General features: G+C 43.0%; 1 protein-coding gene across 5 annotated transcripts in view; it reads left to right on the forward strand.

The window, feature by feature from the left end:
* The window catches only part of CNTRL (centriolin), a 96,104-nt gene that overhangs the window by 61,937 nt on the left and 21,500 nt on the right, over positions 1–12,667 (forward strand). For all 5 annotated transcript variants that reach the window (XM_047768296.1, XM_047768297.1, XM_047768299.1 and 2 more), the window contains 8 exons: positions 80–196; positions 479–623; positions 1,362–1,510; positions 2,613–2,793; positions 3,850–4,163; positions 6,061–6,266; positions 8,526–8,718; positions 12,411–12,541. In XM_047768296.1, the coding sequence (XP_047624252.1) occupies positions 80–196; positions 479–623; positions 1,362–1,510; positions 2,613–2,793; positions 3,850–4,163; positions 6,061–6,266; positions 8,526–8,718; positions 12,411–12,541 (1,436 nt within the window). The remainder of the gene's footprint in view (positions 1–79; positions 197–478; positions 624–1,361; positions 1,511–2,612; positions 2,794–3,849; positions 4,164–6,060; positions 6,267–8,525; positions 8,719–12,410; positions 12,542–12,667) is intronic.

Consider the following 12,667-nt stretch of genomic DNA (forward strand, 5'->3'; position numbering starts at 1 on the left):
TCAGTCTGAGAAGAAGAAAGAAATGAAGAAAATAGCCTGCAATAGCAGCGGTGCCTTTCTCACACCTCCGGCCCCATAGGAGCTGCAGGAAACAGAGAGGTTCAGCAGAAAGGCAGCGCAAGCGGCCAGAGATCTGACCCGAGCAGAAGCGGAGATTGAACTCCTGCAGAATCTTCTCAGGGATAAAGAAGAGCAGGTCAGTGCTGGTACCACCCCTGAGACCTCCTCCTTAGTGGTTCCTAAACTGCTGAGTTGCTATAGGCGACATCTCAAAGAATTTTGAAGGACAGTCAGTAGTCGATCAGTACTTGATCCTCTACTGTGTACCAGGCATAGAACAGTTTAAATTCGAGGAGTAATGCAGTTCCTCATCAGTAAAGCCTAAGTAAAAATCACCGAATTATAGTCACCTTGCAAGGATAAGTGCAACTGGGAAAGAATATTCATTGGCAACATGGTGTATGTGATTTTTTAATAGTTTCGAATTGAGATGGAGAAAGTAGATGCAGGCACCAGAGGCACAAACTTACAGGTGCTAGAAATTGAAAAACTGAATGAGACCATGGAAAGACAAAGGACAGAGATTGCGAGGCTGCGGAATTTATTAGACCTCACCGGGGCTGGTAAAGTATTGCCCTTCGATTTTGGTAGTGGTTTTGTAGTTGTTCTAAAATCAAATCATCATCTTTTTTTTTTTTTTTGCCTTTAGCAAATCTATTTAACTGTTACAGATCAGTTCCATGCTTGGTATACAAAGCTGTGATAACTAGCTTAATAAAGCAAAGAACTTTTTAAAAATTATGTAAGTACAGTAGTATTCAGAGACTTGGTTATAGAGAGAGATTTACTTTTATATTTTCTTTTCTTTCTTTTTTTTTTAAAGCCATGCCTAAGGCATATGGAAGTTCCCAGGCTAGGGGTTGAATCGGAGCTGCAGCTCCCAGCCTACACCACAGCCACGGCAATGCAGGATCTGAGCCACATCTGCAACCTACACCGCAGCTCAAGGCAACGCTGGGTCCTTAACCCACTGAACAAGGCGAAGGATCAAACCTGCATCTTTATGGAGACTAGTTGGGTTCTTAACCCCCTGAGCCACAATGGGAACTCCTACTTTTGTATTTTCAAAAGAAATTACATTTACAAATCTGTTTCTCTCCCTGGCTCACTTTATAAGTGAACAGCAGTACGATGTCTCTCCTCTTTAAGCATTAACTAAAGCTTATTTCCAAAGGACAGGCTGAATGGCAGCTTTGAGGAACTGATGAAAGTCACTGAATCTCAGGAATCACTTTTGTATTTTGAGAGAAAGGAAATAGATGATTTCATACCTGGCTTCCTAGAATGGCTTTCCTTTACAGATAACAAAGGAGGCTTTGAAAATGTTTTGGAAGAAATTACTGAACTTCGACGTGAAGTTTCTTATCAGAATGATTACATCAGCAGCATGGCAGATCCTTTCAAAAGACGAGGTTATTGGTACTTTATGCCACCACCACCATCATCAAAAGTAGGTCTCTGGTGCTGGGAATGTACACTAAACGAAGTGTGACAATGTTCCTTTCCCCAAATCTGTGATCAGGTGTCAAGAACAACATATCTAGGCCCAGCCATGCATTAAGACTCTTAAGTGTATTCAGTGTGATATGGAAATAGAACATTCCCAAGGAATCTGGTAGTTGCCCCTTCCTGCTCAGGTGGAATGTTGTGGGGGCCCAGAATGCGTATTCTGAAGGGAATAAAGTGACCTGAGCCCAGAGAGCCTTTTGGGAATGGCTATAAAATTATACGGGGGCTTAGAGAAAAATATGCACCTGGATTTAATTTCATTTTGTTAGCCATTCATTCATGCTGACTGAGGTCTAGGTCAAGTGCTGGCTTTAGTGGGTTATAGCCCCTGCTCTCAAAGAGCTCACAGCTATTGGGGAACACAGGCACACCAATGTAGTTACAAAACAGTGACGTACATGTGACACAGACTAGGCCTGTGTGCTCTAGTTGCAGAGAAGTGTTAAGGAGTCATCTCATGGGGATGTTTAGGAAAGAGAGTTTCACAAGCGGGGCTGTGAAGTCAGCACTTAGCAACCCTCAAGGGATAGGCTTTCAGGAGGGAGAGAACAGTTTGGGAGGAAGAGGAGGATTGGTTTAGCCAAAGCAAGTAGCCTTGTGGGGCTAGAGGGTTGGGTGGGAACAGTGAAAGGTGAAGCTGGAAAAGTAGAGTGGGGTCATGCTTTTTTAAGAAAAAGGATGATGGGGGGGGGGGGCTCAAAATCCCTCGCCCTTAATTATATGTAGGCCTTGGGAAACTGCAGTGTTGTGACCTATGGTCAGAGCTGTAGTTTAGGAAGAATAATCGGGCAGAGACCTGGAATAGGTGAGCTCTGCGTGGGGCTATTTGAATGCATTCAGGTGAAGGGTGGCCAACACCCATGCAGGTCACATGGCCATGTAATTGCATCTCATTTCTGCCAGTGAGAAATGAGAACTTTGATACATGAAAAGAAACCAGATCTTTCTCAGCTTTGCTCCATCTCAGCTCTTCTCCAGACATTTCCCCACAATTGGCCATTTTATTTGTAAGAGATAGTATGCTCTGCTGTCATTTATTTTAGGTTTCCAGCCACAGTTCCCAGGCCACCAAGGACTCTGGTGTCGGCCTAAAGTATGCAGCCTCAACTCCTCTTAGAAAACCTCAGCAGGATGGGAAGGAAGGCAGTGCACCTCCCCCTGCTTCAGGATACTGGGTTTATTCTCCCATCAGGAGTGGATTACATAAATCATTTTCAAATAGAGGTAAGTTAAATCATATAAAGGAAGTGGCATTTCTCTTGCCTGTTTAGTGACCTTTTATTGATTCTCTGAAATCCACAAGACACAGTCCAAACTCCTTAGCTTTCTCTACAAGGCCCTCTGTGATCTGGTCTCTGCCAGTGACCTCTTGTCTCTGTTGTCCTCAATCTCTCACAGGTCAGCTGCACCCAACTGCATGTTATGTTTCTCACACTTCCATGTTTTACATCCTCTGTTTGGAATGTCTGTCTTCTTCCTTTCTCTCCCAAACCTATTCCTACTCCTCCTTCAAAAAGACCCAGGTCCTCAAACAGCACTCTTTTTGTGGAGTGTTCCTTCTCCCTGTCTTACCCAAGCCAACTGAGCAGTGGCTTCACCTGCCCTCCTGGAATGTGGCAGCTTAGGTCCTTGTAACATGGCATTAATTAGTTCATCTGAAATGAAGTAGTGTAGGTCTGTCTCCCAGAGCTCCAGGGGGAAAAGTCAGACCTGGGGTGAATCCTAACTCTTTTACTAAGTACCTGTATCATCTTAGGCAAATTATTTAGCTGCTCTAAGACTGTTAATCTATAAAATGGGGATATTACCTTCTGAGAATTTTTTCCTTCAGGAGCTTTTTGTTGAGTGCCTGCTGTGTGCTAGGTTCTCTGTCATCAGTGATAAACAAACCTAGTTCCTACTTATAGGGGAGATAAGTAAGTGAACCAGCACCTGAGAGAGGCTGTGTCACAGTGCCGGTAGAGCTGAGAGCTCTGGGATCTCATGGCACCTCTCTGTTGGTCTTTGATGTGGCATGAAGCAGGCACCCAAATGGTTGCTGAATAAATGGATGAATGAAGACAGAAAAAAACAAACCCACAGATAGGAAAAACTCAAGTTCAGGTGCTGAAAAGAATTTGAATCCCTGTTTTCACCTGCTTTTCAAAACTGCTTTTAACCTTTTCCACAGAATTTTATTTTCACACTTGAGGTATCTAGGTCTGAATGTTGCTATTCTCTGTTAAACTCATTTACCTAATTGCCATGGGGTAAAGCACTCTTCTGTTTATTTGTTTCAAGATGCAGACAGTGGAGGAGATAGCCAGGAGGAAAGCGAGCTGGATGACCAAGAGGACCAGCCATTTGTGCCTCCTCCTGGATACCTGATCTACACCGTGTTCCCCGATGGTTCTCCTGTACCCCAGGGCACGGCCCTGTATGCACCACCTCCTCCGCTGCCCAACAGCAGCCGACCTCTCACCCCTGGCACTGTTGTTTATGGCCCGCCTCCTGCAGGGGTCCCCATTGTATATGGGCCTCCACCCCCCAACTTCTCCGTCCCTCTCATCCCAGTGGGCGTGCTGCATTGCAACGTTCCAGAACACCATAATTTAGTAAGTGGAAAGACGTAAGCCCCCCTATCCACACTGCTTCCACGGGAGACTGAATAAGGTTGTATGCTTAATGAGTTGACCTTCTTAGGAATGGATTCTCTTCCAAAGGTGTGTTTGTAAGGCTGATGTTTAGAACTGAGCAAGCATTCTCTTATTAAAATACTGTTCTAAGCTTAGGAGTTCCCATCGTGGCTCAGCGGAAATGAATCTGACTACTATCCATGAGGACACAGGTTTGCTCCCTGGCCTCGCTCACATTGCTGTGAGCTGTGGTGTAGGTCAAAAATGAGGCTTGGATCTGGCGTTGCTGTGGCTGGGGCGTAGGCCAGCGGCTACAGCTCCGATTGGACCTCTGGCCTGGGAACCTCCATATGCCACAGGTGTGGCCCTAAATAGACCAAAAAAAATACTGTTCTTGGAGTTTTGTGGTGGGGCGTGTTAAGGATCTGTCATTTCACTACAGTGGCTTGGGTTGCTGCTGTGGCACAGATTTGATCCCTGGCCTAGGAACTTCTACATGCCTTGGGCATGGCCAAAAAAAAGAAATACAGTTCGGGACAAGAGTTAAGGTACCAGGCCACTTTATAAACCCAGTTTAACCATTTTATAACAAAAATGCTTTCAGTCCAGAAATTAGCCATTTTTTAACAGCTTGTTGTATATTTTTCTGTTAACAAGTACTGTATTAACATGTATATATAGATATATTCACATGCTAGTGCCTATACTTGTATGCTTACAGAGATGCATATGTGTGCATACACACATACACACGTATATATGCTTGTGTATAAACCTGTATATGAGCAGCATATAGTAAGGTTTTGGTGGGGTTTATCTTTGGGTGCTGAGATTAGTTATTATTCTTTTCATAGTTTTTGTCTCATGCACATGATTTTGTATTCTGTTTTTCCCACTTATTGTTTCAAATATTTCCCCATGGTTTTGCAGGTGTTTTTAAGCAGTATTTTAATGGCTGCATAACACATTTCTTTATGTGTAGGCAATGTTCATTTAACTGTATGTAAATTTTTACTGTATTTTGTACTTTTCCCCTAGGCTAAATTCCAAGAAATGATTACTTTCTTATCACTAGTTTATGTTTATAACTTTTTGGTTCTAAAGAAACAAAATGCATTACAAGTGGCTCCTTCATATTCAAGACACCTGGAGCTCTTTATTTTTTGCTTTCCTCTCAAGAGGTTGAGAGGAAGATAAAGGACTAGTACATGTGGGCGCCAAGCCACCAGCCCCCTTTTAACAGGCTAGTTTCAGAGGGACTGTGGATATTCACATGGTTAAAAATGGTAGTTACTCACATTATCTTGCAGTTTTTCAGTGCACACTCTATTTATAGCAGTTCTGTTGGTTCAGCATCTAATAATCTCCTGAACAGGTTCTTTTCCCCTCCACCAGTACCCAGCTGTTTCTGTGGTTTCCCCGGTGAGCCTTTGTACCTCCCTACATTTTTGCACATTATTTCTTCAGCTTAGTTATTTCTCATTTTGTTTTTTCTTCAAAACCCAGACAAAAACACCTCCTCTTAGGCTGCTTTCTCAGCCTGCTCCCCTCCTATGTGCCTAGAGGAGAGACCTCTATATATGTCTCTGCCAGATGCTGAACTCTAGAGCCAGAGATTATCCATAAGGTGCTTGGTGAATGTTTATCAACCATAGCTGGACTGATGGAAGAGGTAGCTTTATTGGCCCACTGGTTTAATTTTGGCATGTGGAGAAATTGGCTTGACTTAATTTTTCTTTTCATACTGAAGTCTGAGAAACTACTGCCATTTTCAGGTCATAGATAACATTTTAATCACCGTTAATTTCAGTTTGGGGAGGAAAGAGGGAAAACATCATGTGATATTTCAGTACTGCATTTTTTTTTCTTTGTGCAGGAGAATGAAGTTTCTAGATTGGAGGAAATAATGCAGCATTTAAAATCAAAGAAACGGGAACGGTGGATGAGAGCATCCAAGCGGCAGTCTGAGAAAGAAATAGAAGAATTACATCATAATATCGATGATCTTTTGCAAGAGAAGAAAGACTTAGAGCATGAAGTAGAAGAATTACATAGAACCATTCAGAAACATCAACAGCGAAAGTATTTGTTAGCCATTTTATTTTTATAATTCAGATGAATATGATATTAGTTCATTTAGATAATTCAGTGTTGTCCAATAGAACTTTCTGTGATCTTGGGAATGTTTTAGATCTGTACTATCCAAAACAGTAAACTTTAGCCACATGTGGCTATTGAGTACTTGAAATATGGCTAGTGGAAATTAAGTAAGGGACAGAATTTAATTTAAATTTTTTTTTTCCATTTTTGGCTGCCCCTCAGCATATAGAGTTCCCGGGCCGGGGATCAGATCCAAGCTGCAGTCACGACCTAAGCTGCAGCTGTGAAAATATCAGATCCCCAACCCACTGTGCTGAGCCAGGGATTGAACCTGCAATCTAACACTCCCAAGATGCCACTGATCCTATTGTGCCACAGCGGGAACTCCTAATTTAAATCAATTTAATAGCCACCTGGTGATTACCATATTGGACAGTGCAAGTCTAAAGTCTCTTGGCCAATAATCCAAATCAGCTCTTCGTATAGTCCCTCTTGGAGAATGGCACAACCACCACGCCTCCCCAGTGACCCTGGCTGAAAATATGCCAGGCATCCTCAACCCCTTCCTTTCCCTCCCTCCCCCAGGGGTCCAGCTGGTCTCCAAGTCCTGCTGACTCTGTGCACAGAGAGCCATACTGGTCCCCTTCTTTCATCTCCACTGCCCTGGACTTTAATCATCCTCATGTGGTAGCTTCCACACTGGCCTTCCAGGTGTAGTCTCTCTCTCCTTCCTACCCTCACCATGGCTACAGACCTGATGTGCATTCTCCCACGTGACTCTCATTCCTGTCAGAATATATGCTGCCCTCCAAGATCTGAATCCTGCCTCTCTCTTTTTATCCTTCTCTCCCACACAGAGTTCATTCTGGCCCTACAGTGTATGTTGCTGTGGTTTCCACAAGCACCAGGTCTTCTCTTGCCTCCCCACCTTTGCACACACTGCTTTGAGATGGCTCCCCACCCTGCCCCTGCCTAGCTCCATTGTGTCTTTCCAGAGGTAGGTCAGGGATCCCTCTCACACAAAAGCTTCCTCATCTCAGGCTCCCACAGTTTGGAGTTGGCAACGCCATACATAGTGCTATTCACACCATGTTGTAAGATACCCAGGGAGACAGTAGCTGGGTCTCCCTCTCTGTGCCCCAGCATCTGGCATAGGGTCTGTTAGCTAACATACTATCTGCCACATGGGTCATTTAGGTAGACCGCCGTCCTCTGTGGTGGACCATAAATTATGACAGTTGCCCAGTTTTTGTTCTCTAAGCCAGACTGGCTGAGGTACCAGGGTTGGAGGGAGACCTGTGGAGCTCATAGAGGTGAGTGAAATAGGGTCTCTGCCTTCTAGGAGCAAACACAAGAATGACTAATAGACCTGGCAGAAAAAAGCAGGGGCCATACCGAGGAAAGATTGGCACTAGATGTTTGAGGGTTTAGGAGATGGTTATATCATTTTTATACTTGTATATGGAAGGGGGGGGTTGAAGGTTTTTGAGGGGGACGGTAAGGCAATCAGATAACCATTTTTATTTATTTATTTGTTTGTTTGTTTACTCAGTCGTTTTGGGCTGCACCAGCATTGTCTTGACCAAGTGCTGACGAAAACAAAACAAAACAAGACAAAACTTTATATTTAAAAGGACAAAACAAACGCATCGTACATTATACAGAGAACTTACTGTCAACAGTATGCCATGTTGGGAGTTCCCATCGTGGCTCAATGGTTAACGAACCGACTAGCATCCATGAGGACTCGGGTTCCATCCCTGACCTTGCAGTGGGTTAAGGATCCAGAGTTGCTCAGGGTGTGGTGTAGGTCACAGACATGGCTCAGATCCCACATGCTGTGGGATCGAACTTGCATTGATGGATACTAGTTGGGCTTGATCCCTGGCCTTGCTCAGTGGGTTAAGGATCCGGCGTTGGCGTGAGCTGTGGTGTAGATCGAAGATGTGGCATGGATCCCAGGTTGCTGTGGCTGTGGTGTAGGCCACAGCTCTAATTAGACCCCTGGCCTGGGAACCTCCATATGCCGTGGTTGCAGCCCTAAAAAGACAAAAAACAAAACAAACAAAACAGTATGCCATGTTGAATAAAAAGGTAAACATAGGCCTTGAACATAACCAGATGTAGCTGTATATCCCATCCCTTCTCATATAAATTAGAATATCATTGTGCATCTTTTTATCAGTTAGGCTACAAGTATCTATAATGTCACATTTAAAATCTATTGGTCTGTTTTTTTAGAGACTTCATTGATGGAAATGTTGACAGTCTTATGAATGAACTAGAAATAGAAAAGTCACTCAAACACCATGAAGACATTGTAGATGAAATTGAGTGCATCGAGAAGACGCTCCTGAAACGTCGAGCAGAGCTCAGGGAGGCTGACCGACTGCTGGCGGAGGCTGAGAGTGAACTTTCATGCACAACGGAGAAAGTATGTGCTATCGGCTTTGGGGTGAAGCAGCTTACTCTTGTCGGCAGGAAGAGTTAGAAAGAAAACATGTAAGAGCACCTTCATCCAAGCTAGACAGGCTGCGCTCTGCTAGTTAAGGGTCTGTGAGGATTGGGGCAAGTCTCTTAAGTCCCTGAGCTTTGCTTTCATCTATAAATTCAGGCTCAGAAAATCTAGGTTCCATATGAATCAAATGAACTAGCATATTTGGAGCTCCTGAATGTCATTTAGTTCTTAACATACCCCACCTCTTTATCCTGTGTGTATCTTTTTAAAGGTTTTTGGACTGTGGTATTTGTGTTTATTAAATAGACCCATCTTGTATTCTTATAAAACAACAATGGACCTTATAAGACTCTTAGTCTTACTGGGTCCTTCAAGTTGATAAAGATATAAAATCATGTGCTTTTTGATCTGAGATAGTATTCTTGAGACTAAACACAGAGGAAGTTAGGGAGGAAAAGGAGCTGCTTTTATTGAGGCCCTCTATGGCCACACCTTACTCTTTTGTAAATGCCACTTCAACCCTGTAAGATAATTGTTAGCTGAGTTCACAGATGTAGCTCAGAGAGGCTGGTCTGGTCCAGGGTCACACAGCTACAATTCTGCCTCACCGAGAGCTTATTTAGTTAGATAAGAATTCTGGGATAAAAAGCCCCATGTCCACATGCAGCACCTCAGGAACTATTATTTTTATATTGTCATTTCGACATGGATCAGTTTAAATGAATAGAAATCCATTACCCAGGAACTGAAATGAAGAATTTATTAAAGGAATTCTGTGAGTAATGGGTTTTTTTTGTTGTTGTTGTTTTTGTCTTTTTGCCATTTCTTGGGCTGCTCCCGGGGCATATGGAGGTTCCCAGGCTAGGGGTCGAATCGGAGCTGTGGCCACTGGCCTACGCCAGAGCCACAGCAACGCGGGATCTGAGCCGCGTCTGCGACCTACACCACAGCTCACAGCAACGCTGGATCGTTAACCCACTGAGCAAGGCCAGGGACCGAACCCGCAACCTCATGGTTCCTAGTCGGATTCGTTAACCACTGCGCCACGACGGGAACTCCGAGTAATGGTTTTAATAAGAGAAAGTGTCTTCATCTCTTTTCAGGTGATCAGTTCCCTCTTCTGTCACATGTTAGGTTACTGTGAGAGCAAATAAGTGTGAGCAGGATCAGAGACAAACATATCACTGGTGTATAAAAGAAAATTGCTGAAGCCAGGAGTTCCTGTTGTGGTGCAGCGGGAACTAATCCAACTAGGAACCATAAGGTTGTGGGTTCAATCCCTGGCCTTGCTCAGTGGCTTACAGATCCGGTGTTGCTGTGAGCTGTGATGTAGATCATAGACACGGCTTGGATCTGGCTCTGCTGTGGCTGTGGCATAGGCCAGCAGCTACAGTTCTGATTCGACCCCTAGCCTAGGAATCTCCATATGCCGCAGGAGCGGCCCCAAAAAGACAAAAAGACAAAAACTGCTGAGGCCAATAGTAAGCAGAGATAGTAAGTGAACCAAGGCTAGAAAACTCTTCTCCCTTCATCCTCCTGAAATGACTCAGGGAGGCACCTTGCTAAGGAGGAAGAGAGAAGGAAAACGTGCTGCATTTTGTAAGGACTGTGCTACAGGTGTTAAAACCTGGCATAGAAGGAGAAAAAAAACTGCTTAGAAATGAGGCTGTTTTTTTGAGTGTGTAGTGAGTTTTGTCCAGTGCTTTTCTGATGAATATGGTAGAAGCCAGCTATCCAAAGTGGAAAGCAGTGTGGTGAAATATCTAGCTCCTTGGGAGCTGGCCAAACCCTCTTGCATCCACTCGGGGTATTTACTAGACGAGTTTCACAGACAAATACCTCTGACTTGAGTGCAATTGCAACACTGAGTGTTTTGGCTGAAAGTGAGTCACTGCTCAACCAAGTGCAAACTGTACTCTATTTTTGGACCTCTTATGACATTGTTTTAAGCCTCTTGTTTTAGACTGAAAAAGAAACCAAGTTGATTAAAAAAAAAAAAAGATGTTTTTGCCAAATCTTGTATAAGAAGATTTTGAAATGCTTCAAAAGTATTTGTGATTCTCAGCCATAATTAAATCATTCTTAGATTGATGGTATTTTGTTTGACAAGATATAAAGGAAGAATCTCTGTGGAGGAAATATTGGTAGAACTACTTCACTACCTTTTTTTTTTTTTTTTTTTCATCTTTTTAGGGCTGCACCCACGGCATATGGAGGTTCCCAGGCTAGGGGTCTAATTGGAGCTGTAGCCGCCGGCCTACGCCAGAACCACAGCAACTCGGGATCCAAGCTGCATCTGTGACCTACACCACAGCTCACAGCAACGCCGGATCCTTAACCCACTGATCGAGGCCAGGAACTGAACCCACATCCTCATGGATACTAATCGGATTCAGTTTCTACTGAGCAACAATAGGAACTGCCTTCATTGCCTCTTAATTGGATAGTCATTTTGCTTCTTTGCTTGCTTGTTTTTTCATTTTTTTCTCTTTTTTAATTCTTTTTCCCTTTGGTTTACTTTTCTTTTGGAGGAGGAAAGATATTTTTTAATTGAAAAAAATTACATATAATAATATTTTAACATTTGGAATGGATAAGCAATGAGATCCTGCAGCATATACAGGGAACTATAATCACTTGTGGTGGGACATGATGGAGGATAATGTGAAAAAAAAGAATGTATATAAATATATAACTGGGTCATTTTGCTGTGCAGCAGAAATTGACAGAACACTATGTATATCAACTATAATTTAAAAATTAAAAAATAATAACAGAGTTTAAAAGACCATCTACCGTTTCACCACACTCAATGACTATTTACACTGCCTTTCTGTCTTTGTTGACAAGATACAGTTTTATATAGTTGCTCTTACAATTAAGTTTGTACCATTAAAAAATTTTTTTTCAACCAACATTTTATCATTAAGGTTCTTCCATGTTGCTACATTGTCATCTCATTTTAAAGGCTACACAGTATTCCATTGTGTTGATGCATTGTCACTTACCAGACCTATTATTTGTCAAGTTTTATATTATTTCAGTAACAGTGAGCATTTTTGTGTAGTAGATCTTCTGAATTCTTTTCTGATGATTGGAGAGCCAAAGTGAATGTGCATTTTTTTTTTCAGTCTTTCTGTATTTTATTTGTTTATTTATTTTTGGCCACACACAAGGCATGTGGAAGTTTCTGGGCCAGGGATTGAACCTGAGCCACAGTTGCCGCTTGTGCCAGAGCTGCAGCAATGCTGAATCATTAACCCCCTGCACCACATGGGAATTTCCCAATCTTTCTGTTTTGTCGTCTTGTTTTCCAAAAGAGTTGTATCAGTTTACATTACCAATAGCTGTGAGAGAATATTGTAACTTAATTGCTTTTTTTTTTTTTTTTGTCTTTTTAGGGCCATACCTCTGTTATATAGAAGTTCCCAGGCTAGGGGTCGAATCAGAGCTACAGTTGCCGGCCTCCACCACAGCCACAGCAATGCCAGATCTGAGCTGTGTCTGTGACCTCCACAACAGCTCGCAGCAACGCTGGATCCTTTAACCCACTGATCGGGGTCAGGGATCAAACCTGCATCCTCAGGGATACTAGTCAGGTTCGGTACCACTGAGCCACAACGGAAACTCCATAACTGAATTGCTTTTAATGACAGTTTCTTTTCTAGACAAAAAATGCTGTTGAAAAGTTCACTGATGCCAAGAGAAATTTACTGCAAACTGAGAAAGATGCTGAGGAGTTAGAGAGGAGAGCACAGGAAACTGCTGTTAACCTTGTCAAAGCTGATCAGCAGCTCAGGTGGGTGGGCTTCCTCAGCCACTGAGGTAGTCAGTGTAATGAATGAGAAGTTTGATTCTAAGAGGGTGATAATTGCTTTATGATAAGTAATACACATTAAGTCTAGGGAGTCTGGGGGAAATAAAG

Source organism: Phacochoerus africanus, chromosome 2 (genome assembly GCF_016906955.1).
Source record: "Phacochoerus africanus isolate WHEZ1 chromosome 2, ROS_Pafr_v1, whole genome shotgun sequence".
NCBI lineage: Eukaryota > Metazoa > Chordata > Mammalia > Artiodactyla > Suidae > Phacochoerus > Phacochoerus africanus.